The following is a 27,262-nucleotide window of genomic DNA, read 5'->3' as shown; positions in this document are numbered from 1 at the left end:
AGTATGCTATTGAAAACGATATTTTTCCGTTGAATTTCGAAACGTCTACGGCCCCACTAATAACCGGGTTACGAGTGATGAACGATGAGCGACGAGGTGGAGTGCAGTCTTAGCTCTTTTTTTTCCCATTATTATTATTATTATTGTTGTTTTACTTAAATCATTGTTAATTTACTTTCACTGAACGATAACGTGCGTCGTTGTCGTGTGCCCGTCGGTGACCGTGTTCGGCTTACAGATGGCGCTGCCCTCCGGTTCGGACGGTGGCATGAGCGGCGGTGATGCAGATACGCGTGCTCGACTCCGACTATTCGTTGCGCACGGTGGGCAGTTTGAATCAGCGACCGGCACGCGTATGAGTCTTCCAAATGACTCTCCTCGTTTATCGTTTTATGATAATAATTCTGTTTCGTGTGTAACAACGGACCGTTGTTTTTCGTTAAACGTTTCCCCGTGTCTTTGTTTTCTTTCCTTTCCACCCCAATTCCCCTCGCTGGAAATAATTGAACAATTGAACAATCGATAACGAACTTTTTGGATTTCGTGATACAGTGTAGTTGTGAAACAGATTGTATTTTTATTGCAATTGCGTGATCCTTTGACGAGCTGCTGATTGAACGCATTTGATTCGCTAATCAGGTAAAAATATTTAACAATCGTTTTTTAACGAAATATTATTATTAGTTCCGCCACGTGAGGTGTAATACTCGTAGTCACACATAGTGTATTCCAATTACACATATTATGTTGGTATTGTGGTATTTTTTATTGGAATATTGACGATGTTCTGCGAGATTATAAAATGAAAATACAGATTTTCCAACAATCCATGTGACTAGACAAAACTTATCTAAGCAATTCATAATTAACATAATGATGAATAACAGGAAAATCTAATATTTTATTTCTCAAAACTAGTAATACAAGAGAATAAATTATAAACATTTTTTTCCCCGAACCTTTTCATTTCTGAATAATATGACTTCTAATAATATATGTGTGTTAAACCATATAATGATACAAAACTTTCAAATATTTAATACTACGACTAGATTGCAAGTATGTTTTTTTATGTTTTTAAAGAACACACAACTTGCTTCGAATAAATTATACAACGTACCTATATAACAATGTTTATTAAAATTAGTGAAGATTGTGATATTTTAATACTTACAAATTAATCTTCTCAAATGTCTATATGGTATCCTAAACTATAAATATTTATGACGAATACGAAAAAACCGGTTTTCGATGGATATTCTATTGCCCATTCATTATTTAGATGTATGAAGTACAGCCATTATTCATTAGGTTTTTTACCATGAATGTTATTTAAGAATATTTTTTTTGTGCTTGTTATTACTTATTATCTATGTACTAAGTTACCGAGTTAATACTACTTAAAGTAATCAAATTTTGATTTCCATAACTTTCATTTTCAATGAGTCTTACAAAATAATGTAATGTAATCGTATGTTAAATTGAAGTGCAATCGAATGTTTAAGATAGCATTTACAGTATTTAAGTATTCAAGTTATTATTTTTCATAACCAATAATAATACGTTTGGTTAAATTTGTTCTGTTTGATGGCAGCTTAGGTTTACAGTTGAAAATTTATTAGGTCATATAGGATAGTTAAAATCTTAAAGCTCTCGGAGTATAGGAAAAAGTGTGCATTTATATACTTATAATTTCTATGCATAAAAATTATAAAAATCGTATCAAAATTATCGTATTATTACTGATTAATAATAAGCCTACAATATTATGATAAAATATCATTGGCCTAGAAGCATAATTTTACCCGTAAGTTAAAAATAGGTTGGATTACAAGTTCAAAATTTAGCAATGATTGGTAAGACTACGAAAACTCATTTAGAACATAATTTAATGACAAAAATAATGTCTAGTTAAGTAAGTGTAAATTGATTTATAGAAAAAATTATCGAGGTACAATTCTTTAACAATATTCAAGAAAAAATAATTGTGAGTAATACTTTGTGTTTGAAAAATAACACGCAATATTTAATTTTGTATGATATATCCGTTAAGGAGTGTAGTTGTTGATTGCCTATTTGAGTATTAATGCAGACGCACGTATATTCAACGAATGTCAAGGATAAGATTTTATGCGAGTTTGAGGAAGACCATGCAAAAACAAGTTTTGCACATTTCATTTCTTTGCTTAGTAAAAAGTACAATAAATATATGGCACTCCGCACACATGCGGTCCCTGCTCTAATCAACGGCGTGACTCACGCGTCGTCGTACGTTTTTGTCGCTATGGGGTTACGGAAGAAACAACAAACACGGCGACGGTGTAACCTTCGTGTTGTATAGATTTATGTATAGAATTTATCGGTTTAACAACAGTCTGTACGTCGTATTCGGAGATGATTCATATTATCACTTGTCGAGTATTCATTAATCACAATGCTTCTCAAGAGGCGTGGATTAGGAAAATTTACTAAAATATGTGGCGAATTATTATACTTACACGCAGACGTAGGTATATTATAGAAACAATAGACATCTGGAAAAGACGCGAATGCGATAACAAAGAGAAAAAACTGCGTTTCATGTATTCTCCTTCAACCCAAATAGCAATGCATAAAATATGTTATTCGTTTACGAAGGTTTTCCTGGTAAAACGGTTGTTCAATGAGTTCATTAAGTCATAAAATGTTCTAATCAAATACTGCAACATTCCAATAATATCTATATCTAATACTATAATACTGCTCGTCTAATTTTCTTTGTTCGACATCGGTGTCATGTACTCACTCGTTTATGATTTAGACGGCGCAAAGTTGCCATGTCAATTACGTTCTGAAACTTCGACCAAAAAATAATGAATAGACAATCAGATTATAACTGATTTTATCACAATAGTGATGTACTGAACTCTATTTAATAGTTTTGAAATAAACTATAGTCAGCCAAATTATTTATTGTAACGACTGTCAATGTTGACAGAAAATCCCTCTGGAAAAATATTTCGCATAAATATTTTCACTGATTTCGACCACTGTCCCTGGTCTCCGGTATAATAAAGTACTTTCATTTTTATTGGGATAACAAGCACGTATATTTTGTAGAAACGTGATCTGACCACCGAGATCCTTTAACGGTGTACCTACATTCCGAGCTGATAACCTGTCACACCTTGTCTTCTTGCAGTCCTCGCATTCACCATTACCACCCTCCGAACGATAGACGTTGTTTCATTGACATATACTTAATTCAGAGAGGTGTTATGTCTTATTTTGTTCAAATTTATCGCCACGGAACATGGTCTATATCTACTCCATCGTATTTATCAACAACGATAACATATTTTACTAATACAAGTGTCAAAGATAATAAACAAAAAATTATCATTGTATAACGTATAACAAATTATAGTGAACAAAATACGTTATATTAATTCAATCATTAGTGTTCCGTAAATATATGATTATGTATCTTATTAATTTAGTTTTGTATCTCTTTGTAATCAATAATATATCAGTATAAGTATTTATTTAATTTGAAAACATATTAATCGTTGTTATGACGTAGTCCCTATCAAATGTGTACCATCAAACATTTTTTGTAGTTTTAAATATTTTATATCCCATTGTATTCATATGTAAGCAAATGTGCTATGTATGTATACTTCGATGTATATAATAAACATATTATTTAGATAATAATTATATTAATTAATGTAAGTTTAATGGAATATTAATTCGGCTCGTAAAAAAACATAATTATGTAAAATAAAATGAAAATAACGAATAAAACTCACAAATATAATTTTAATTTTAATTTCATATTATGTGCTGATTTTTATTAATTATTATTTAACGTTTTATTATTTGTCGCAGTCTATGACATATATTTTGATGACGTGTTCGAGAGTTATTTTTTTATTTAAAGATTGTTTTTTGAATGCTCATAAATTTATAAGTAGGTACCTATATTTCATAACTATTCAACTGTACATTTAATTTGTTTGTTTTTTAAATGTTTAAGTTATCTATTACACTAATAAAATAATATTTTAGGAATTTAAAACTTTTTAACTAAATAACCAAGTAAATAATCGACACTTTGCATATTTTATTTAGACATCGAATAGCGTTCATAATCAAAACTTCTTATTTGTTTACCAGAATACCAGTAACCAAAATTTTATAGTAAACATTTAACATTCATATATTATCATAGGTAATTGGTTTTTAAATATTTTATATGCTCAACTGTTTCTAACAATTAAAGATTTATGCCATAAATTATGCGCTTTAAAAAATTATTGTACACTTTATTTTTTATTTTAATGTTGAGTTATTAAGATATTTATTTCTACTTAGTTCACGAGTGAAGTCGGCCATAATGAAATAGTTTTGATTGAATATGCCAGATTACAATTTATTATCAGAAACGCACATTTCTTAGAAACTATACTTCATAGTATCACAGCTTATATGAATATAATTATTATTATTATTATTCATATAATCTGTGGTAGTATGTTATATCATTAATGTGTATAAACAATACGCAGTCTATGCTTGGGCTTTATACACTATAATATATACGTTAACTTATCGAAATAAATTTTGGGCAGTTAAATTATATATGACCATTGTGTTCTACTCTATATACATGGTGTTAGTATTTTGCATACATTATGATTGCATTATGTAGTCTTCATATTTAAGGCCATAATAAAATAACATGCGTGATTCAATTTTCAATTACTTTTATTTAATAACGAAGATAGTTTTTTTTATTAATTCCTATGGGAAATTAAATATTTACCATCAAATTAAGAAATGTTATGAAATTAGAACGCTCGAAAACGAATGGAATTAAACACGCACGTTTGTCGTGAACGCGAACCCTTGGTGGCTTCATCGTAATAAAAAATAAATTCGATTTTATAAAAAGCTTAATACTCGTATTTTTAGTTAATGTAATGTACGTTATTAAGACCTTCTATGAATACGCCATCGTCAACGAGATGTGTGAAATCAAGAAAATCTTAAACCGTTGTATTGTACTCGATCAAAACAATAATTGTCTACGCGACGATGATACGGTGCACAAACACTATCTGAAGTACAAAGGATAACAAATTGTTTATGAAAAGAACGTTGGGAAAAATATCAATCTGATATTTGATTATGTCCCGCAGTTGTCGCTAAATTAACCTATTTTCGGATTAGAAAATGACCATTGTCATAATGTATCATATACGCTAACGACCATTTGGATCGGGCTCGACGAAATCTAGTCCCGTATCCGTCCGAATTGGATAGCGGACAAGTGACCATAATCAGGTAGCACCGAGTGGGAGATCGGAACTCGTTTCTCGGAATAACAAAGAGAGAAATGACTAATCGTTGATAAACGTATTTTTGTTCATGTGTCGCGTACGTACATCGTACACGATCTATTCCGTTACTGCCGAATACGAGTGAACTGTATCGAATTCGTACGATCGTAGATTATTCGAATTTGACCTCGGGTCGATTGAAAATCATTTGCATCTTACTCGGGTTCGAATGCAGAGGCTGAATGTATGCAACACGAATACACGTATAGTCCGTAACGGTTTCGATTAAAATGTATTCGTAGCGTACGGTTTAAAATAAACGTGTGTAAAAATCGTTAAAACTTGCCACAACAACCGGTTAATCGCTTGGATTTTTTTTATATTATAATAAACTGATGGTTATAAACGCGCGCGATTGAATTTGCATAAGCATATTCTTGTTGCCAACTTAAATGTTGTAAAATATTATATCACACCCGTTTAACGGAAATCGCAACACAGTAAATATGATAAAACGATGTAGACGGAACAGTCTATTATATATATATATATCATGTTTATAAATAATGTATACCAGTTGAAAATCAATCCTACATACGACTACATATTAAAATCAATACGAGGAGTATTTGATGAATAATAAACTCAATAACAAACAAGTTTCGAGTTTCGATCGTATACACGATATTGTAATTGTATATTGTTCGAACTAACAAATTCTCGAGAAAATACATCCATTATTTATATAGGATGAAAGTGTATTAGAGGAAAAAGCACGTAACGGTCTAAGATGATTGAATATAATAATAATAATAATATGAAAATTGAATTTTACAACTAACTATTATTATTGTTTGTTTTTGTATTATTGTTCCAATGAGTGTGTAAACATAACCGTGTATATGTATATTACGAGCCCAACGTTTCGAATCAAAAACGAACTTCTTAAAAATTTATATTTTGGCTCTTACTGCATCACAGTATGTACAAGTATGCTGACGATTGATAATGAAAACTATAAAGAAATTTTATACAATTACAATTAAATAGGAACGTAGAATATTTGAAGTGCGTGTTTGTAGGTTTATTGGTGCGTAAACACCTATAAATTACTATGTATGTATTTAAATGTTAAACAGGATTTATACTCTCTTTTTGAACATATATTTAAATTTAAATTGTTCTATCATCCGTTGTAGTATAGAATCCAATGTAGGTTTACAGCGAAACGATGTTGTTTTACAAATAAATCGAAACTTGGAAAGTGACCTATCAAAAAATAAAAACAACAAAATTTGATACTTAAAAAATAAAAAACGTTGCATTTCTGTTATGCATTTAGAAATGCTTATTTATTATGTTCTTTATATTTATCAAAAATAATGCTTCTGATATTGACCGTTATGAAGGTCGTGAAATCTACAATTTTAAATTGTTAACGATTGAATAAAAAAAAAAAAATCACGGACAGCTCAATAAAAATTATTGTAGAATATTTTTATTATTAGCGTTACGAAGAACTAATTTCAGCCATCTGCAGTACGCATTCAACTAACTCTAAATTCAGCGCATTCAATCATCGCCATTTAACGTCTAGGACGTGTTAAACGTAAGTGTAAGAAAATCGTAAAAAAAAAAACAGAAATTAAATATACCCGCAGTGTACGCGAATGCTTAAAGATTTTTTTATAAGAGACTTAATTTGAAGGCGTATTGTACACATGGGTTGTTACTTGATGTTATTATTATTGTTAAGCTCAACGCGAAATGACTTTTCAGAGAAGAATGACGTCACCAGTAGAGATCTGTCTACGGGGTCAACTACTTGATCGTCGCCACCGTTGCTTCGGTAATAAACATTAACCAACTATCATATTCAAGATCGTTTCACTAAACGAAAGTGCCGAAGGAGTAATGATTATAATAATAATAATGTGCCTCCTGTATCACTGTTCGTGGTTTTTTCAACAATCACCTTCAGTCAATGAAATCGAACGCGTTTAATGAATCTCAATAAATTTTATCACGCTACATGTGTGCAAGAGGAAGCGGCAAACATTTAAAAGGTTATGTTAGTATAAATTATGATGCGTGTATCTTCGTTTCGAAATTTTGGTCACGTCCATTCGATGTTCGAAAATATTTTTTAAAAGGAAAAAATCATCGGCATAGTAAAAACTTGTGGTTTCGTTCATCTCGTTCACTCTGCACACGCACAAACAGTAGTGTACGATGTCCGTATTGTAGTAAAGACCATGTTCAGAGGGAAATAGCAAAAAAATAATTTATCGGCTAAAAAAAAAAAAAAATAGAATCACATCTGTCTGGGTTAAATATACCGCGGTCCTTCGCGATTCCTTTATGAATTATCCTCACGCACACTATTTCCCCGTACATAATGCACAGGACTATAGTATCTATGTGGCGTGAGCGATATCGAAAGAAAATGGCCGGGCAAACCACTTGAACGTTCACTGATCGGTATACTATTTAATAAAGACACGCACGCTTTAGTTCGTCTCGTATTTGTCGCGCAGTAAAAATTCGCTCGTTTTTACTTTCGACCTTCGCTGATAAATATTCATTGCGCCAATTATGTTATGTGGATCGGACTCCATTAAATATATGAGATACTTGCAGCTGTACCGTGTCCTGCTGTATAATAAGGAAGTGAACGCTTCGTGAACGTTTTTATGTCATGTTTTTGTTGATAGGTTTGCGATAGGATCGCACTAAAACGGTCGAAGGTAAAAATGATTAGGACTCTTACGCGTGTTGAGGCTATTGTTGACCCACGATGTTTCTCCTTTACTCGCGACGACCGTGGATGGAGGGGAGATTTATCGAAATTCACGACCACCGTCGTTAATGTGACTACACTACTTGTGCGCATTTATCTACACCGTGTTCGAAACGTCAGTAGGATATTGTTATTGTCTTTTGAACATACATTCATGTAATACGCCGTCCACGCGTTGCATATTATTAGTAACGCTTTATATTTATACGAAATGTTGTTTACATCTGTGGAAACCAATGAACCAACTCTGCGCGATTGTAATTCGTGCACATGACATAATAACGCATTTGCAGCGTTTTGTCGTGCGAAATGCGGATTTTTACTAACAATGGAAACTTTTTCCGTTCCGGCCGTTGTACGCGCGCGTGTCCGTATTTCGATCGGTGTCCTGTTCGAATTTTCTCTCGCATCACATCGCATTTCGTACACACACACTGCATTGTTGTTGTCCATAATTAATAGGGAAACGTTCGCATTTATACAAATTCTCGCAATGCCAAGTCGCATTCGGACGGCGACGACCGTGGAAAACGCGCTGCGCTCGCGTATCACGCCCACGCCTGAAGACGATTAATGACGAGAAAATTACGTGCTGTGTGCAGTTCTGCGCGCAGCCGGTCGTCATAAATTTTAATAGTTCGTACAATGACAATGACGACAAAAAAAAAATAAATAAATAAATACAAAATAAACGAGTTTTATTACTACGATGATGTTGTTCCCCCGTGATCGGCTTTTCTTACACACGTACATGCTGCGGCGGAAAAATATACGCATATATAGATAACATGTGTTCGACGCGAGCACATTCTCGTGTACACATTACATATACTCTTTTATACAAGTCTTATGTGTGCGTGTGTACCTCTCACGACGACAAACGTCTTTTGTTTGTCACACGATTTTTCGGCATTCCGTTGCATACGCACACGCACACACTTTCGTATCGTATTTTATATTTTTATATCTCCTCACGTACGTGTTACATAGATTTGTTAAATGCACAACATCACCATGAGACGAATTCACGTAAAAAGTTCGATCACGTGCTGTTATATTTCGCTATCGCGTGAAAACGATCGCCCGCACCGACGACGAATGTTCTTTCGGATCCTAATAGACTAATACACTTCCGTATTCCGTTTGCAGGACTATTCGAACAACACTACGGTTATGATGTAGCAATATCATATAATATTTGTCTAGATATTTTTTTTTCTTACTCCCAAACTTTCAGGTATAACAGCACCAGAAGTTTAGTATAATTACAGTATCTCTATTGTAAAACAAACATGAAAAATACGGTACTTTAAAGAGATAGTTTATTTAGTCTAGTTTTTCGTGGCGGAAGAAAAAGTGAAAAAATGCCGAATTCCTCAAAATGGACGTGGTTTTTATGTTTACATTTTTTTCCAGTAAAATGAGTTATTTTGTATTTTATAGCCTGATTATTTGATGCTAAACTAGTTATGTCATTATATATAAAAATCATTGGAAAAAAAACATTTTGGATCTGTCGATTTTTTTTTTTTGTAAACGTTTGAATCTTGAAATATATACGGTATAAAATAGTAGATTATTTCACGAACAACTCCGATTTTTTTTTCATATGGCCACCGTTAAATAGCAAATTAATAACTTAATATATACTAAAAAACTGTTGATAACAAAGATTAAAGTAAGTAGATAAATTAATATAACGTTATTCACAACGTAATATACAGGAATCAAATTAATTTGACAACGTCGACACATTTATTCTTGAAGAAGAAAAACGAAAGAACATATTATTATTTTATTATATGCAAAAGCTGTTCTGATCAACAAATATTTTGACAAACATTCATAAAATATGAAAAACGTTATATTCGATTATCCGAGCCGGATAGGACTGGCGAATTATCAAAAGTGAAGCTCGGTGGGCGGCACAAATTGAATTATTACCATACTATACTACCTACGTATACTATTAAAATACTACACAAATATAATATGAAAATACTTTAGTTATCTGACAACAGCCCAGAAACTCAGTGTCTCGGAACCATATACCTATCCAGTACTGTTATTACACATGAAAATATAATATGTACTCGCGTTAATGCTAGTGATATACAAATTACAAAAATGTATAATTAACGTTTCTTCAAATGCTCTCATTCTCGGCCATTATATTTCTTCGCAACCCATATAATTCACTCATCAACCGCATATATTTCTGAGGTATAACTTAGATTAACAATTGTCTAAGCTTAGAACGGAATCCGATCTTGTTCTTTTTAAATGATAAGCATTTTTAGTTTTAATGTACAAAAATAAAAAAATACCTTTATTATGCAAACCAAATGATTTCAATATTAAAATATAATTTGAATTGGTACATAATACTATTCCAACCTTGACTCGAAATCATTTTTTGTATTCTATTGAACACGACGATTCATCTTTTTGCGCTACTATATATAGGAACATTGAAATCGAATACGCATATATGTATTTGATGCAAATCGATTTCTAGGTTTTTCATTTCAAATGTATATTATGCTTGCTTGTGCGTATAATAATATAATGTTTGTGCAAAATAGGATCGCATCATCTCTCTGGGGCCTATTTACCGATTGGAGCGGTAATATTTGTATGTGAACAATATAATCACGGTCGTCGCGATCAGATGCACCTATACGCCTATAATCGGTCGAGTGTGCAGAGGCGCGTATTTCTCTTCGGTTGAGAAACTCGATACATAATATAATTATACATTATCAGAGTATATTCGTCATCACCAGGGTTCATGCCCTAAAAAATGCCTAAATAAACGTGCATTTATGCACTTATAATTGGCAAGATATGATTTGAAATATGCCTTAAAAAGTTAAAAAATATGTATTTATATGCACTAAATATTTAAAATTAAGCACTTAAAATATGTTTATTAAAAAAATCATAAATAATTTTTGAAGTAAAATGGATTATCCATTCATTTTTAGTTATATTTTATTTAATCATGTGACATTTAAAAAAAAAAATAGATTTTAAATATTATTTAATACTATTCCTGAACGTTCATGAACTGCATATAATGTACGTTTTTGTCAGTAATTAATTTTAAATCTGAAATTTTTGAAACAAATGTATTCATTAAATGTACGAGTATCAAAAAGATAAGAAAAGAAAAGATAGTACACTTTCTATTTTTAATTTCATATATATTTTCCAATTCGATTTTTTATAGATTCTAATAGAATGCTGTATAACATAAAATAGAAATATGCATAAATATACCAAATATACAAAAATATGCCAAATATGCAAAAACATGCAAAATAAGATTTCACATACTCAAACGTGGTACCTTTAAATGGATTTCTATGTCATCCAGCATTAAATACAACTTTGCAAGATTGATGTGCAAATGCATGAACTAACCGTATTAGTTGTACACGAATCGATACGGCTATTGACGATGATAGTAATACGTGCCGCCTGGAAGCGGACGGAGGAGACGATAATTATAAAATCGTCGGGGTGAACCATGTTGTGGGTAGATACCACACGTTCGAAACGGTCTACTCGGGCGCCTTCGCAGTGCAGTGCATATGAGTGTGTAATAATAATGCACACGCGATCGGTTTACAAGTGTACACCACCGAAAACGTCCGAACACGGTGGCGACGTCGCATGTGGGCCTACCGACGCGGTATAATAATAATGTATAATTGATGTCTAACGAAAGAACTGAGGCGGCGACGATGAGTGCCGCGCCCGTTTTCGTTCTCCATCGTATTATATTTTTGTTTATCGTCTAACAGTAGCTTTACCGGAATATTTGAATTTCTCGAGCGCATATTTTTTTACTCTACTTTTTAATCTCGATGTTTGATCTACGAGTGGATATACTGTGTATAGTCATTGGAACCAAATGTATCACAATAAAAAAAACCGAATTTTTGATACTAATTATATTGTGGTAGAGTATTGTTAAAAAATTCATCGTGAAAAATAACTTAATCTTGGGTCCCCGGTATAGTAAGACAAAATGTTTCGAGGATGGGATGTTTGTAATACTAGAACTCTGGCCGTTTGTCATCATCATTGTAGTGCAAGTAATAAAGAACTGCTGCACGGAGACGCGGGCCGCCGCAGCGTAGAGTACACCGGCAGTCGTCCACCCGGCAAAATTGTCTTCCGGGTGTCTTGTTCCCAAGGAAATGTATGATGAGAATGCCGGGAAAAGATACGATTATGTTATTATTACACGTGGAAGAGTGTAGCGGTGGGATGAGACGAAAAAAAGAAGAAAAAAATACGCTCATGATACAATAACGCGTACAAGCTGCAGTGCAACAATGAACGAGTATATGTTATTATACATTATTATAAATATCGTAGTTTTTTCATGTTACGATTTTCTCGTGTGCGTGTATTTATTAATACGTTTATGTGCCGACTGTATTTATAATTGCCGTAGATTAATTTGCGAGAAACGTGTGAGATTTCCGGTCACGGTGATTCCGATGTACGCACACCGTGAGTACAAATGTTCAGTGAGTATGGACACTTGTTCCGCGTAAAAACGTAATAATAATATAGACTCGCAAGTATACACGTATTAATGGTTGAACTAGGAACATATTGTATGGTAAAATATATACCACGACTCAAGTCAAAAACTTCGTTCGAATCACTCGGAAACAAAAACGTAATATTACGAACAACGACGATATTTCTTTTGACTATCGTTTTTCTATTGTTTATTATTGTTACTAATAAAGGCCAATTTTATTTTTTATTCATGATTCCTTATCAATCGATTTGTATTGTGTATGAGTTATGTAATATATTTATTATTATTATTTACAACTTTTATTTTATAAACACTATTATATCGTGTAACACAATTATGCGAGTTGTTCGGATGATTTGATAATCGGATAATTTATAGAACAGTCACCACATGACTTTTTTATATATATCTTTACACCAAAGGGTAAAAAATGGTTTTTTTCTTATGCAACCATTCTAATATATGTATGAGACTCAAATGATAGTTTTATATGTGTAATTAAAATATGTGTTGGTTTTTATAAATCGATAGTTCATAAATAATTAGCTTTTATAAATGTAGATTATATCTGTAGAATATAATTTCCAGTATAATTATTGCCAAGTTCATTTATAAAATCTATTTGATTGAAAATTGTATTTAAAAAAACCTTCATCAGAACGATTATCAATAAATTTCGAGGTTCAATAGTAATTAAAATCCGTTCAAAAATAGTACACCATACAATGGAGTTGAATAGAATTTTATAAATATATATTAAATCTGTTTTTACAATATATTTTTATAATTTATATGCATTATTGGAATTCAAGACGACCTCATGACAAACTTGTTCAAATAATACATGTCAAGGATTTGAACAACTACGTATTAAAACAAATAAACATTTATAAACTTTATTTTTCTAGTTTAAAATATAACTAACAAAAAATTATTTAAAAAATAAAAATTTTATCCTCTACAAAATAAAAAATAAAACAATTCCCTAGGGTAAAAGTCAAAAAGTATGAATTATAATTAAATAAATAAATGTATGTACATATGCGTATAAAATATTTTAACTGTAGATAATTAATTATTACAAATAATTTACACTGTATTATGAAATATGTTCCGAATCGTTAATTTATGTACATTTTATTTTAAGTAGTTAATTTTTGAAAACAAAATTGATGTCTGTTTAATGCGTATTGATAACACTCCAAAACTACGCATATGAATCTCGTAATCTGAAGTTAATAAATAAATATAACCTTATGTAATTGGAGAACAAGATAATTATATACAAATTATTTGGTATCTTAGCATCTACAGCACACAATAAACTGAATATTAATTATCAAAATGTAGTACAAAAATTAATTTAAATTGTCATTTGATTAATATACAAAAATAAATGTACTATCTTTTTATTTTTAAGAAGGTAAACACGACGCTGTTACAAACATGTTGGTTTCAAAGCTCATTATAGCATTACATCAATATAACATCAACATTTTCTATTTGATTTAATTATTTATTTAGTATTATTAATTATTTATTTACTGTACACGAACGTTATTTGTATAAAAAGTGCGTAAAAAAGTATTCGAATAGATAATTAGTGTGTATTTGTGTGAATCATATTTTTTGACTCATTATCAAATGGAATTGAAAATACCCTATAACAAACTAATTTATTGGGCAAAGAAAAGTTAGTATGGAAAAAAATTTGCACACATTGATAAAAATTATTAATAATTCAACGGGATGAAACGCTGTCTTATTAAAATCATATTTATATAAAAAAAAAAATAAATATTTATGTCATTTTCTACCGCGGTGTCGTCGTAAGCAAAATTATAGGCTTTTTGATTTTTTTTTTTTTGCGGTCACGTAAAAATCAAGAAGATAATGGATGCGAGACAGTCGCCGATCGGATCGAAAAAACGTTTCAATATAGGTGATTATCGGTTAGATGTGTGCAAATTATCATTCAATGTGCGAAAATTATGAATAAAAAAGTCCACTATGAAGTAATATTTCCCGTTAACATATGTATACATTTTCATGAAAAAAAAATGCACGTCCGACCGTAACGTTGCTCATCCCCTGTCCAATAATAATAACAATAAGGATGTAATGTAACACCTGGATGACAGCTTATATTAGTGCAATATGGTTATACCTACATTTATAGAGAGAGAGAGAGAGAGAGAGAGAGAGAGAGAGAAAAATTGTTTTTCACACGACTTATACGTATACACACACACAGGTGTAACGGGTCGCAGTTATTTTCCAACGGTTCATTTTGCGTCTCGAATTTGCCGTTTTGATGTCCATCTTTTAACGTGCGGTATTCGCCCATCATTGCATTGTGTTGTATACACTACAGCGTTTTGCATTCCATAGATATATATTATTGAAACGTGAAAAACATCTATTGTAATAATAATAAATGTTATATCCGATGAAAATACTCAGTGTGGACCAAACCGAATCGATGTCAATAAATTGTCAATGATGAGTTATGAAAAAAATATACATTCGCAGGATTTCAAACATTTACAAAATATATTCACGTTTTCAATAATCATCACACAGACATCAGCAAACTTTTCCAACATTCAAAATTATAAATCATCAGAATGCAAACATAATCAAAATATTATTGAACTTGAAAAATGCACTCAGTCATAACCATATTTGATTGAAGTTTCAACTTGATTGGAAAATATAATATATAATTTCGAATCACTATAAGAATAAACTATAGATTATAGATTATTACCATATTTAATGATAAATTAATAAATTATTTCTTTTTATCAATTTCAATCATTGTTTGGATGGCAAAAATTGCATTATATTTATGAATTTAAAATGTATAGGTATTATATAATTATAAATATGAATTATTTAATTCAAGAAAAACGTTTTTGATATGACTTGCCGTTATTACTGTTATAAATCCTATTATATATTTATCCAAACTTCAACATCATACTTTTGATGTATTTTACGAATCTAATTAATATATACCTTGTATAAGTAAGATACGTGAGTTTGATCAGTTTTACTTTCAAACAGCTTGATCATCACTCAGTGATTATCATTGTTTTTATAACACTTCTCTCTCAAAATAATTACATTCTTAATATAACTATAAAAACAGTCATTAATTTAAAATCTTAAGTTTTATAATAACTAATTTTTACATTTTTATTTTATTTAAGTTTTTTTCAAATACATAATAAAGTTGCTATACTCAGTTTTAGGACTTCTTATCTATAAATATGTTACACTACTTTAAATTACGTTGGAATAGTGAATATAATAATAATAAAATAAATAAATTATTTACCATAGTATTGTGTATTACGAAATAAAATGATAAAAAAAGTTTGTGTCTAAATAATAAGGTAAAATATTTATCAATAGTAAACTAACATGTGATTTTATAAAATTATAAATGTCATTCACTGAAAAGTGAAAAAATAAAATTATATATTTACATTGAGGTTGAACATTTATGGCTTACTAGTAATAATTTTTATACGCTATAAAATAATATTTAAATGTCAATTATTAATAATCGAGCAAGTACCTAATGGTAAAATGTAAAAAACATAATATTCCGTCTCGTTCGAAATGTACTATATATGGATGAGTATAATACACTGCAGTAGTTATGGTTGTCAATAAAATGACAGACGTTTTTATCGTTTTTCAGCGTCTTCATTTCTACGTTGGTGTATAAAATACGAATATATTATCTAGGTTGAAACCACATTTTTACGTTTTGCTATACTTACAATCGAGCGTTGCCGAATCGATTTTGCTTAACACAATAACGTGTGCATAAACGAGTAACTGAGCGATGTGATGTCGTGTGCTTGAGAAAATCAAAAGTGATGCGGCGGCCGTACAAGTGTGTCCATCGGCCATACGCGTAAACGTCCGAAACGATCGTAGTACCATATATTGGTATGGGCTGCAACGTTACGTCATCGAGTGGGTGACACGGGTGGGCAGTAGAACGTGTAAGTCGAAATACGTATAGTGGCAGCGACAGTACCTAACCTATCGTTTCCGTCAGCCGTCGTAGCAATAATAATAATAATAATAACCACTTTGGAATTCCACAGAATTAGACACGCGCCCTACCCTTTTACACTGTCGCCGTTACGCGCATACCTGCAACCGGTTTAGACATTTTCGGGTGGTTGTCGGGGAGACAATAATAGTGTGTGTTCAACGTTTTTATATACGTATACAGAGTAATGAACATTACAGCGGTTTTCTGGTATAAATATGAAAGATACAGAATCATGTATGACGTTGAAAGTTATACGAAACAGTTGAATCCAAAATTATTGACGAGGTTGTTGAATTTTTTTTAATGGCTTTTAGTGGTCGACTCTCTTAAAATAAAATCCCTAATGTTTTTCTCTTTTTTTTGTGATCGCTGTCAAATGAATCTCTGATCACTCGGTATACACTGAAAATGAACCAGAAAAAAAAAATAACAAAGGTGATGACCTGAAAATAAGTACACGTGTCCCGGAGGGGGCGCATTCTTCATTAAAACAACCGTCTGACGGGGTTCACTGAACCCATCGCGGTTTCTTTCTATTCTACATAATTCACATACGATGAGTCTGTTGGTTACACACGCCGATATCAATTATTCATAGAATGATGGTTGATACGGGGATACATATATATGTTCTTGGTCGTATACCTATAATAAGGTGGGTTTTTTCATTGTTATTACAATAACAAACCCGATGTCAATAGGCGATGGTGACCGACAAATGCTGATTAACACAATCACTCGCTAGTGTGTTGTTGTTTTTATGTAATATTATATGATCGCAGTAATCAAATCAGTTTGACGCATATATGTGCGGCACGACGGGGACTACCGTTTTTGCGTACAAATTGTTACGAAATTCTCTGCTGCGCTCGTTGTTTCATCTCTCCATATCATATACAGGTACTCGTTACATTCGTTCGATTTAAGTTCACAACCCGTTATTCCGAAGTATGGTTACACAAAACAAAAAGTATGTACATATACCTAGTCCTCAAGAATTACATTCGTCCGTTTTCTTAATATTTTATACGAAACCACGACATAGACTAAAAGAAAACGGTTGTGTAATCTTAATTTACGTCAACCATTGCTATATCTATATCGTGGAATTATTATTTACATTGAACATTAATATAATCTAAACAAATTCTCCGTCCAAACGTTTCGTCACTCCGTAACAAATATAATACAAAATACAGGTGTAAACGCGTATAATAATATTCGACACCACAGTTCTTGCTGCCTCGACAATAATGTTAATATTGTTATTGATTCAACACATGAAAGTGTCCGTCGCAACTTGTAAAAAAAAAAAAAAACTACTTAAACATAATTACATAATAGTATGATCAGAGGAAACAATTGTTTTCTCACGGGTCGTGTTTAATAATATGTTTAGGACCATCGTTTATTACTACTACTTCTATGTCATTGCTTTTCAGTATACGCTGTGAAACAAATAAAATATACTGTATTCCTCTGCCCTTGGGTTTTTATATTTCTTACGAATTCGTACAATAATAATTGAACACCGTCATTATTGTTATTTATTAGTATTAATGATACCAATAACCGAATCCGGCGGAAAATAATTTTATTTTTCGATGCGGGAGCAACCGTTTTGCTTCAAATATTACCTTGACGACTGCAGTAACAAACCGTACAGACGTTTAAACGAGGAATAACAAATAAATAATTTTCCGCAATTTGCATATCAAAATTGAATGAATTTCGTACACTAATTTTTAATCTACCGTCTTTCCCTGTGTAGACATTTTTTCAGGGTCTCTTCGCACTGCAAATATCCGGGCTTTTAGATGCAATTGATGCAACTTCTCTTCCTCCGCAACCCAATATATATACATGTGGAAAGTGGACGACAAGAAACAAAAATTGATTTTCGAAAAAAAAACACATCATGGCCTTGGACCATGGACTCCGCAAAACCTGTTTGATCGTTTTTTATTTTATTTTTCTTGAACATATACGACGTGGGATATGTTCCAAACCAGTCGTCCACCCGGCGGTTGAAACATTTTAAAGCCATATTTACCTTACTCAGTTTGCGTGTGTTTCCGAATTGCTAAGAGCTAAAATACTTAAAAAAAATACACTCGAGAGCTCTTTTTTTTCCTAACCAGTTACAGTCATATCTGTACTAAAAATTATCTAACCTCGGGGTCCTATCTCGTAACTCATGAATCGATGGTAACTTTTCTATATAAACTTGTCAAATAGAAATCATTTTCGAATGCATATTTTCCATAAAATATATTAAAACAATTTCCAATAGTTTATTTGCCCGAAGAAAGTGTATTGTCAGACCACACATGATTACATTTCATATGATTTATTCATTAATCATTGGTATGTAAGTGTGTCTATTTTGTGTAATATGATTATTATAAGTGAAACTTGACATTTTAGCTAATAGTAAAATATTAATGATATATTCCTTGTACAAAATACTATATATTTCAAAACTATTCAATCTAAATAAGAATTTGGTGAAAACAGTATGATGGAAACTAGATGAAGAATTCAGTTAATGCATTTTTTAGATTATTTAATCATGACAATATTATGTAAAACTATTATTCGTATTTGTTACACTAAATTCTAAATTATTAAATATATAAATATTTTATAGACTGACTATTGATTTGAAGTTATTTCAATTCCTGGTTATTAAAAATTACTTTTTTCAATGCCATTAGCTTATCGAATTTTCTTATTGACGAATACCTACATAAATAGTTACTTTTATTGACTGCTGTTTCGCTATACGTACCTTAATTATTAATAATGCAAACAAAATTATATTAAATAAAATAAAATCAACATCCTGTTCGTGTTTGTATAACGTTGTATTGGTGCAATTTTATCAATTATATATTTAGTTATATATTATGTACACACTTATAAAAAATAACAATATCCTAGTATCAAGTTTGGCATATTGAATTTCTGACGCCATGTATAATTATTATTAACACTACCCCTCCGGGCCGTACAAATAATAATTTGACATTTTCTTCCAAATAACTTTATCGTATATTATACATAATTCAAGTATTTATTATATGGTGAAAAAAATCCGTCACTAACGAGACCCGTTTGACTTAATTTCAATATAATACATGCTATTATTAACGCTAACAATCGGAGATTTCTTTCTTTCTTTCTTTCGTTTTTTTTCCTGCATCTTGTCCGAGTGACACACTTGCACCGATGCTATTATATGATATATTATATGAACAATATTTTTATCGTCTCTCCCATTGGTCACGTAAAATTTTTTCGCGTCCTTTCCACGGTCTGCTAAAAGTATTTTTGCTCCACGGTCAATTACCATTTGGTATTATTATTATTGGAAGCTACGAGATCCGCCACGATGGGTTGATATTTGCGTACCGAATTGAAAATGCATCCCGCGCACATGAATTGATCATTCTGTGAACTAAAATCAAATGCAATGATTGAATATTAATACTATCGTTCGTTGTAGGTTTCCGGAACGTTTCCTTTTGCAGATGGACCCGATAAAACTAGTTTCTATATTTATTTACTTACATATATTTTATCGAAGATATCGCGATCGAATCATTGGTTTTGCATGAAGTGCTTAATTACATAGATACTGAAACATTTCTCATTTAAACACTCACAATTGAACTATCGGGAAAACCAAGAAACGGGATGGGGGTAGGAACAGGGAACAAAGTTGTGTGAAGTATGGTACACTTTGTGTAATACGAAATTAAACAGTTTGGAGTGACTTCGTTATAAGATAAATATATTTATGAGTTTTAATGTTAATATTTTCCTATCTGATGCAAGCAAAATCAATACTGCAGTATACCTACCTTACGGCTAATAAATAGTATTTACGAATTATATTAAGTATTTCAAACAAGCATTTACGAATATTATCTATTTACAAGATGACTACGATTGGTATAGAACGGAAAATCAAATATTTTCTAGCTTCTTGCTGGGGAGGGGGGGATCACCAACAGATGAAAAAATAATGTTAAAAACGTGAAACGCGTATGCAGACTATTATACGACGAACCGCCGAACTAAAACTTGTCCGAACTGTTTTCAAAATTATTTCATAATTATTACTGTCGATGGCCATAAATAATTCATGCAACAACGATAAAAACCAACGAAAATCGGCCTAGTTTCAGATTTGTCAACGGCGCTCTTCGTAAATAAACGTGAAAACCACCGTTAATTGACGTTTAAGTAAGTTCCTTTATTGATTATCGTGTTTGCTGTTCTAATAGCGCAACGATAACAATTAGGTGGTTGAAAGCTGTGTGCGGCAGATCATGGTTGGCGGTTATCACCGCATAATATCATACGGTCAGTGAAAACGTTTTAGATTTCACCTCTTTGTATTTCTTAGTTCATACGTTTTGTTTCCATTCGATAATTTATACGTTTATAAGAATTTTTAGGCTTATTTTAATTCGTAGGCACCTACAAACGCGTTTTACAGCTTCGCAACAAGTACAGTATTATAAACACTATACCGACTCGAGAGATTATAGTGAAATTTATCTCGTGCGGTCAGGTTTATCGCGATCACGAGCATGTTATTATTATGTGTGCTAATGGACAATGATTCGAAATGGATCATTTGATACTAAAATAATTATTGTTATGACATGAAAATAATTCTAATTGTACTGTTTAATGGTTTATATAGACATTAACTATCGTAGTTGTAAAACGTGTACGAGCCTTACATCATGGTATAAACAATAATATAAATTAAACCGTACCACAATAAAAACGACTGTAAGATAGAGTTTAAGCTTAAGATAGTTGTGCGCCTTATTCTTGTCGTTGATAGACATTTTTATCTTGCACATAATACTTCCGACTTTGTAGACAGGACGTATTTGATTGATGGAACAATGAGATTGATTACCATTTCTACGAATCTCAGTTCATCACGAACACTACATGAAGCTTTTATTACGAAAAAGAAATATCTAGAATTATTTGTAAACGATCGTCAGTGTTCAAAATGAACGCGTATATAATAATCATATTACGTACTTATAATTATTGTAGTATTTTACTGCGATCGTAGACAATGATCATGCACGTTTTGTGACGGAAACTGGCACTGTCGGTACATCATAGAATACGCCGTACGAACTTAGTAAATTTCTTTGTCGCAATTATTATTGTTTTTAACCGTGCACCGTTGAGACGTATAAGTTCCGTTCGATCATGATTCTAATCGTACGACGTCAAACACTTCAGTTGTAATCAAGGGCCATGTAAGTTCAAAAGCAATATTTACAAATATATACATGTACACGTAGGCACGTGGACAGGGTTGGTGTAGGGATCCAACTGAGGGTGTCACAACCCGATTAGCCGATTAGGGATCAGTTGTCCTGTATTATGTTTTTGGAGTAATCTAACCTCATTGGCCACATTTTTGTCGGTTTTACTTGAATGTGCATACAGATTCAATAATATTTTTGTTTTGTCTTCGTTGTCACCGAGTCCAACAATAAAAATTCAGAGCACATCAGGAGTCATCTTTTCGTTGCGATTTATACACTTTGAAGAGGTTGACAATAATTCCATCTAGAATTGGAACGCGTGACTATAAATTCCATCGCAAGAAAACGTTTTCAACCCTAATAATCTTAGGCAATTTTGGATTCCATGATTATATATATATATATATTTATATTGGGATACTTATCGAATAATGTTTTCTAGCCCTTATCTCGTCGACAGAAAATTATTTTTTTTTTCGGCTCAATATTGTCATCGCTTTACAGATAAAAAATAAATATTATATTCCGTATCATTTTGACTGTCACATTACTGAAACACAATATTACACGTTATGAACGGTAATATCTATTAAGTCGTTGTCACTATCGTCTTCATTGTTCATACATTTTATGCGATACATGCTCTGCTATGACACCAAATGCTTCTTGCGTCACGGTGCTTACCGCCGTTATTTGTATAAGATATCCGCTAGATTCTTATCACAATAATTATTATTCCGTTCTGTCGTATAATAATAATAAACTCATCGTACCGTTAGTATACGTATAAATAATGTAGTAGTACATTTGATAATCGGATGCAATGTTCTTTTTTATATAGTTTTATCTACCCGAATAACTGCATTCTTGCGACCAGTTTATTTATATACGAGATGAATAGTATAAACTTTAGAAGCCGTCTTAATCGAACCGAGTTTTTTCACATCTCAGCATTACTAACTAATTGAAAAATGCAATTTTATTGAGCTATATATTACACCTTGATTCATTAAAACCGTACAGAGGTATATAGTATGTATAAATATTATTTAATAACACTAATGATATCGTAACAGTCGACTGTAAAAAACAAATATTGTTTTATAAAACGTATCAATAAAATAATTAACCAGAAAAAAAAAACAATATTAATAACAAAGGACTTTCTACTATTTTTAAACGTCTACGCATTATTAGAACATGTAATGTATAAACTATAAAGGTTTTAATCAATAGAATTCATTAAACGATTTTCTTGATATTTATATAGCCGCTCAAAACGGAAATTTAATATTTGTCTTTTTATGATTTTTTTTTTTTCATTACTAAAGGTTTTTATTTTTCAGAATCGATATGTCGCCAGGTGTTGCAGTGTCTCCTAATTCCATGTCTTCGGGCTACGCGGCTTGTTCTCTAATCAACGTAGTACCAAATCAACAGACACTCAGAGGAAATTTCTCGGAAAACATGGAATCTCCGCACATGGGCATCAGCAGCAGTAGCAGTAGCAGTAGCAGTAGCAGTACTGCCAGCAGCGGAGAAAGTGCCGAGCTTTCGGACAAAGATCAACTTCAAGTGCAATCGTGTTACAAAGGCTTGAAAACACAGGTGCTTAATTACATTTAAAATTCTTAGGATAATATACGAATGGGCCAAATGGGTATTAAACATTGACTATTGTTAATTATTACGAGTTTGAACAATCGACATTCATTAAATGTAAAATCTGTAAGTAATATATTAAAATGATTTCTTCTACAAAACGTAATATGTTTTAAAATAATAATTATCTATAATTTTTTAACAAGTATAACGGGTTTTTTATTGTTATTTTTTTATATCTAAGTACAGATTAATTATCAATGCATTTACACACTTAAAAATTCGTCTTACAGTAATCAAATATACATTTTAATTTTTGACCTTTACACCACCAAATGGTTTATAGATTCATTAAAAAGTAATTTTTTAAATGTTAGTTATCACAACTAGATGAATAACTGTGTTAGGTCAAATATAAAATAAAATTGTGTTTGACTTAGCTAGCCGGATGCGTTAAGTATATTTTACTACCTAATATTAATTAAAAACTGTCCATAAAACTTGTCAAACAAAATTTTGTACAGTTTTGTTCAATTTATAATATGTGTATGCTATAGATTATATTATGTAAAATACTTAACTATCCTTTGTAGGAACATATCGGATTAAAATGTATTAAATACATGTAAATGTATATGATATAATATATTTAAACAGATTAAACTAAAATTAATGACATTTAAATGTTATCACTTGTTGGTATGTGACTTCTTACTCAAACTCAATTGCCTCGCATACTATAATAGTTTATAAATACGATAACTTGTGCTTATTAAACTCATTATTCATTGCGCGTACTTCAAAATAAATATGTTATAAAAAAAAATCAAAAAATAAATAAAGTCAACAGTTATTAATTAAAAACGTAATGTTTATGCACAGGATTAATCATTATAATGATATGTTTGACATGCAATAAAATAAAATGTGAAAAATATAAATACATTTAATGCAGTAACATTATGCAGATAATTGTTATGCTCAATACGTTCTGCATAATCAATCAATAACTACCATGCACATTTAAAATATTAATAAATATTTTATTAATGGTATGTCATATGTACTTAGTCATATTAAATCGATAGTTAAATGATTATCCGCTACAAATCCATACTTAATGATATAGCACTGCGTATACAATAGCGAAAATAGCTAATTAGTATGTAGCAGCGCCATCGAAGTCAACAGATACAACAATAATATACTATTCAGGTTTAAATAAGAATTTTTCTTATGACTATCGTAAATGTTTCACTGTTATATTCTATGTATCCTATGACTTCATAATTATAATCGTTTTTTATTATACTTTCATTGTAGAATCTACCTAAAATGCGAGAAACAAATATATTTATTATAAATCAAAATTTATTGAAATACATTTAAAACACATATATAAATATAAGTCTATAGTTCTTTTATAATTTAGACACTTGAGTTTTAAATTTAAATTTAATTTTTAAGTTATATAATTTACATTACGATACTATTATACTATGGTCTCTATTACTTTGTGACGTATCTATAATATATACAAAAGCTGAAATCATTAAATTGAATTTGATAAAAAAAAAATTTAAAATACGAACTAAATTTTATGTAAAATAAGTGTAAATTGTATAATAAAAAAAATTAAATGAGACATTTTCAGTAAAATAGTATCGTTGAAACAGAATTTACCACATTTATTGACACTTCTACATATTGTAACAATAACTACATTATTCTAACATATTGCTGCTCCAAATAGTAAATAGTATAATAGGCTATTGAGAATAAATGTTGAGATTGTAATTTCATTAACCTAAATGCAAATATAGTACCCATTAATTAAATCTAAATAAACGTACCGTCGATAAATTACTAAAAAATGTAAGAAAAGAGAGAGGATCCTGAAATGCTCGAAAGAACACGAAATAATGTATAGCAATACAGCTAAATAATTTCTAACGATGTGTTTAGTAATTGAAAACGTTACACTTGGGTATAGTGTTTCGTGACTATATCTTTACGGCGAACGCACGAGCGCGAATATAATGTTCGATTTAGGTTGTAAAACACAAAAAAATTGATTGGTACGTCTCATGGGGAAATCCTTAAACTTTTTTTTTCATGTAAACACAGGCGCTAACACAAAAAAAAATATTTCGAAGTGGGTTTAAATTATACATATTCTACTATAAAAACATATTTAATAATTTTCCTGAATTTCGGGGGGTTTGAAACCCTAAACGCCTCCCTTTGAGTAAGTGACTATGTAAACGTAATAACATATCATGTGCAATATATTTTACACTGCAAATATATAATATTAATTTACTTTTTCGAAGGGACTTCCTCCGACCGTAGTACAGTTGTACACAAGAGAATACCAAGTCCACCGGGGCACCGGTTAACATATCGTATTGTGCGGTTTAATGTACACGGTGCAATTACGTTACAGGTGTACGTGTGCGGTTCGATGGCCAACTTGTACTTGCACAACTCGTCACTGGAAGGCAGTTGGGACTTGAAGTTCACCGGGATCCCGGTGGTGCTGTACGATAGCGGCGAGACGCGGTCCAGGGACAAGCCGCGTATCCAGATACTGCTCGTGGAACGCGGCACGTGCTTCGCGTTGTGGCAGGACACTATCGACAACCTGACCTCGTACAAGGTGTCCAGCCAAGGGTTTCACACAATGTGCTTATCAACGGACCACACCCAGCTGATCGGGTTGAGTTTCGACTGCGCCGAGGCCGCCCATCAGCTGTGGTCGCACATCGATCGGCTCACGTCCGACCCGGAGAACATTCGATTGTCCGGCCCCGGCAACCGGTCGAAACAGAGCCGAAAATTGAAGCACCGGCCGGCTCCGGTCCGCCGGCTCCCGGACAAGTCGCACATCTCGCAACCGTGCTGCTTCGAGCACATCACCAACGTCGAGGTGGCCGACCGGTCCAGGTACTTGTCGCTGCAGAATCTCGTGCCCGCGCCGATGCTGCAGCCGCTGGACACCGGGAGTGGCGCGAAGTGAATCGCCTAATGGACGCGACACCCGTTGCTGCGTTTTTAGCACGGGTTAATATTTATTTATAGGGATCTCTGTACAGTCAGTGTTGTCCGATCGTCCGAAAATCGGAGTGCATTCATCGATAGTCGACTAGCATTTGAAATACACACTAATTATTTATACTCGAAACGCCTTGTCAGACGCGTTTCCATATTATAATTGTTGCTATCCTTCGAATAGACGTACAATATTTTTTTATCCTAGTCCTTAGTGAAAATATCCATTACGTATTACATTAGATATATTTCTAATTTATAGTTTATAATTTTAATTTGTAATAATGTAGTTGTTACACTGAGAAATTCCGGTGTTGATACCGAAATTAAAAGTAAACTCCTATTGTTACATCGTTTAAAATCGTTTTCAATTACATACATATCTTTTTGGTCCTGTATACATTTTAAAAATCGAAGTTGTGATAAATTATGTTTAGTGTAATGTTGCATTATCATTTAGTAACGTAAAAATCATGGATTTTGTTAAATAACGCATGATCAATGATTGCATATTGTTAATAAATATTAATG

General features: G+C 31.8%; 1 protein-coding gene across 1 annotated transcript; it reads left to right on the top strand.

The window, feature by feature from the left end:
• Positions 1-313: 313 nt before the first annotated feature.
• Positions 314-26,952, top strand: LOC112685910. The gene is made up of 3 exons (XM_025557957.1): positions 314-639; positions 23,425-23,686; positions 26,127-26,952. Exons 2-3 carry the CDS (start codon positions 23,432-23,434, stop codon positions 26,697-26,699), a joined length of 828 nt encoding a protein of 275 aa, XP_025413742.1. The 5' UTR covers positions 314-639; positions 23,425-23,431; the 3' UTR covers positions 26,700-26,952.
• The last annotated feature ends 310 nt before the right edge of the window (positions 26,953-27,262 follow it).

The sequence above is a fragment of the Sipha flava genome, unplaced genomic scaffold (assembly GCF_003268045.1).
Source record: "Sipha flava isolate LNK unplaced genomic scaffold, YSA_version1 298_pilon_pilon, whole genome shotgun sequence".
NCBI classification, from domain to species: Eukaryota; Metazoa; Arthropoda; class Insecta; order Hemiptera; family Aphididae; genus Sipha; species Sipha flava.
Note: the sequence above shows the minus strand (reverse complement) of the source record. Positions and strands in the feature narration are given on the sequence as shown.

What these genes read in the sequence shown, in the direction of transcription:
- LOC112685910 (XM_025557957.1), top strand. Translation starts at nt 23,432, where the DNA reads ATGTCGCCAGGTGTTGCAGTGTCTCCTAATTCCATGTCTTCGGGCTAC. An exon ending in ACAAAGGCTTGAAAACACAG is followed by an intron (nt 23,687 to 26,126) that starts GTGCTTAATTAC and finishes ATTACGTTACAG; the next exon opens with GTGTACGTGTGCGGTTCGAT.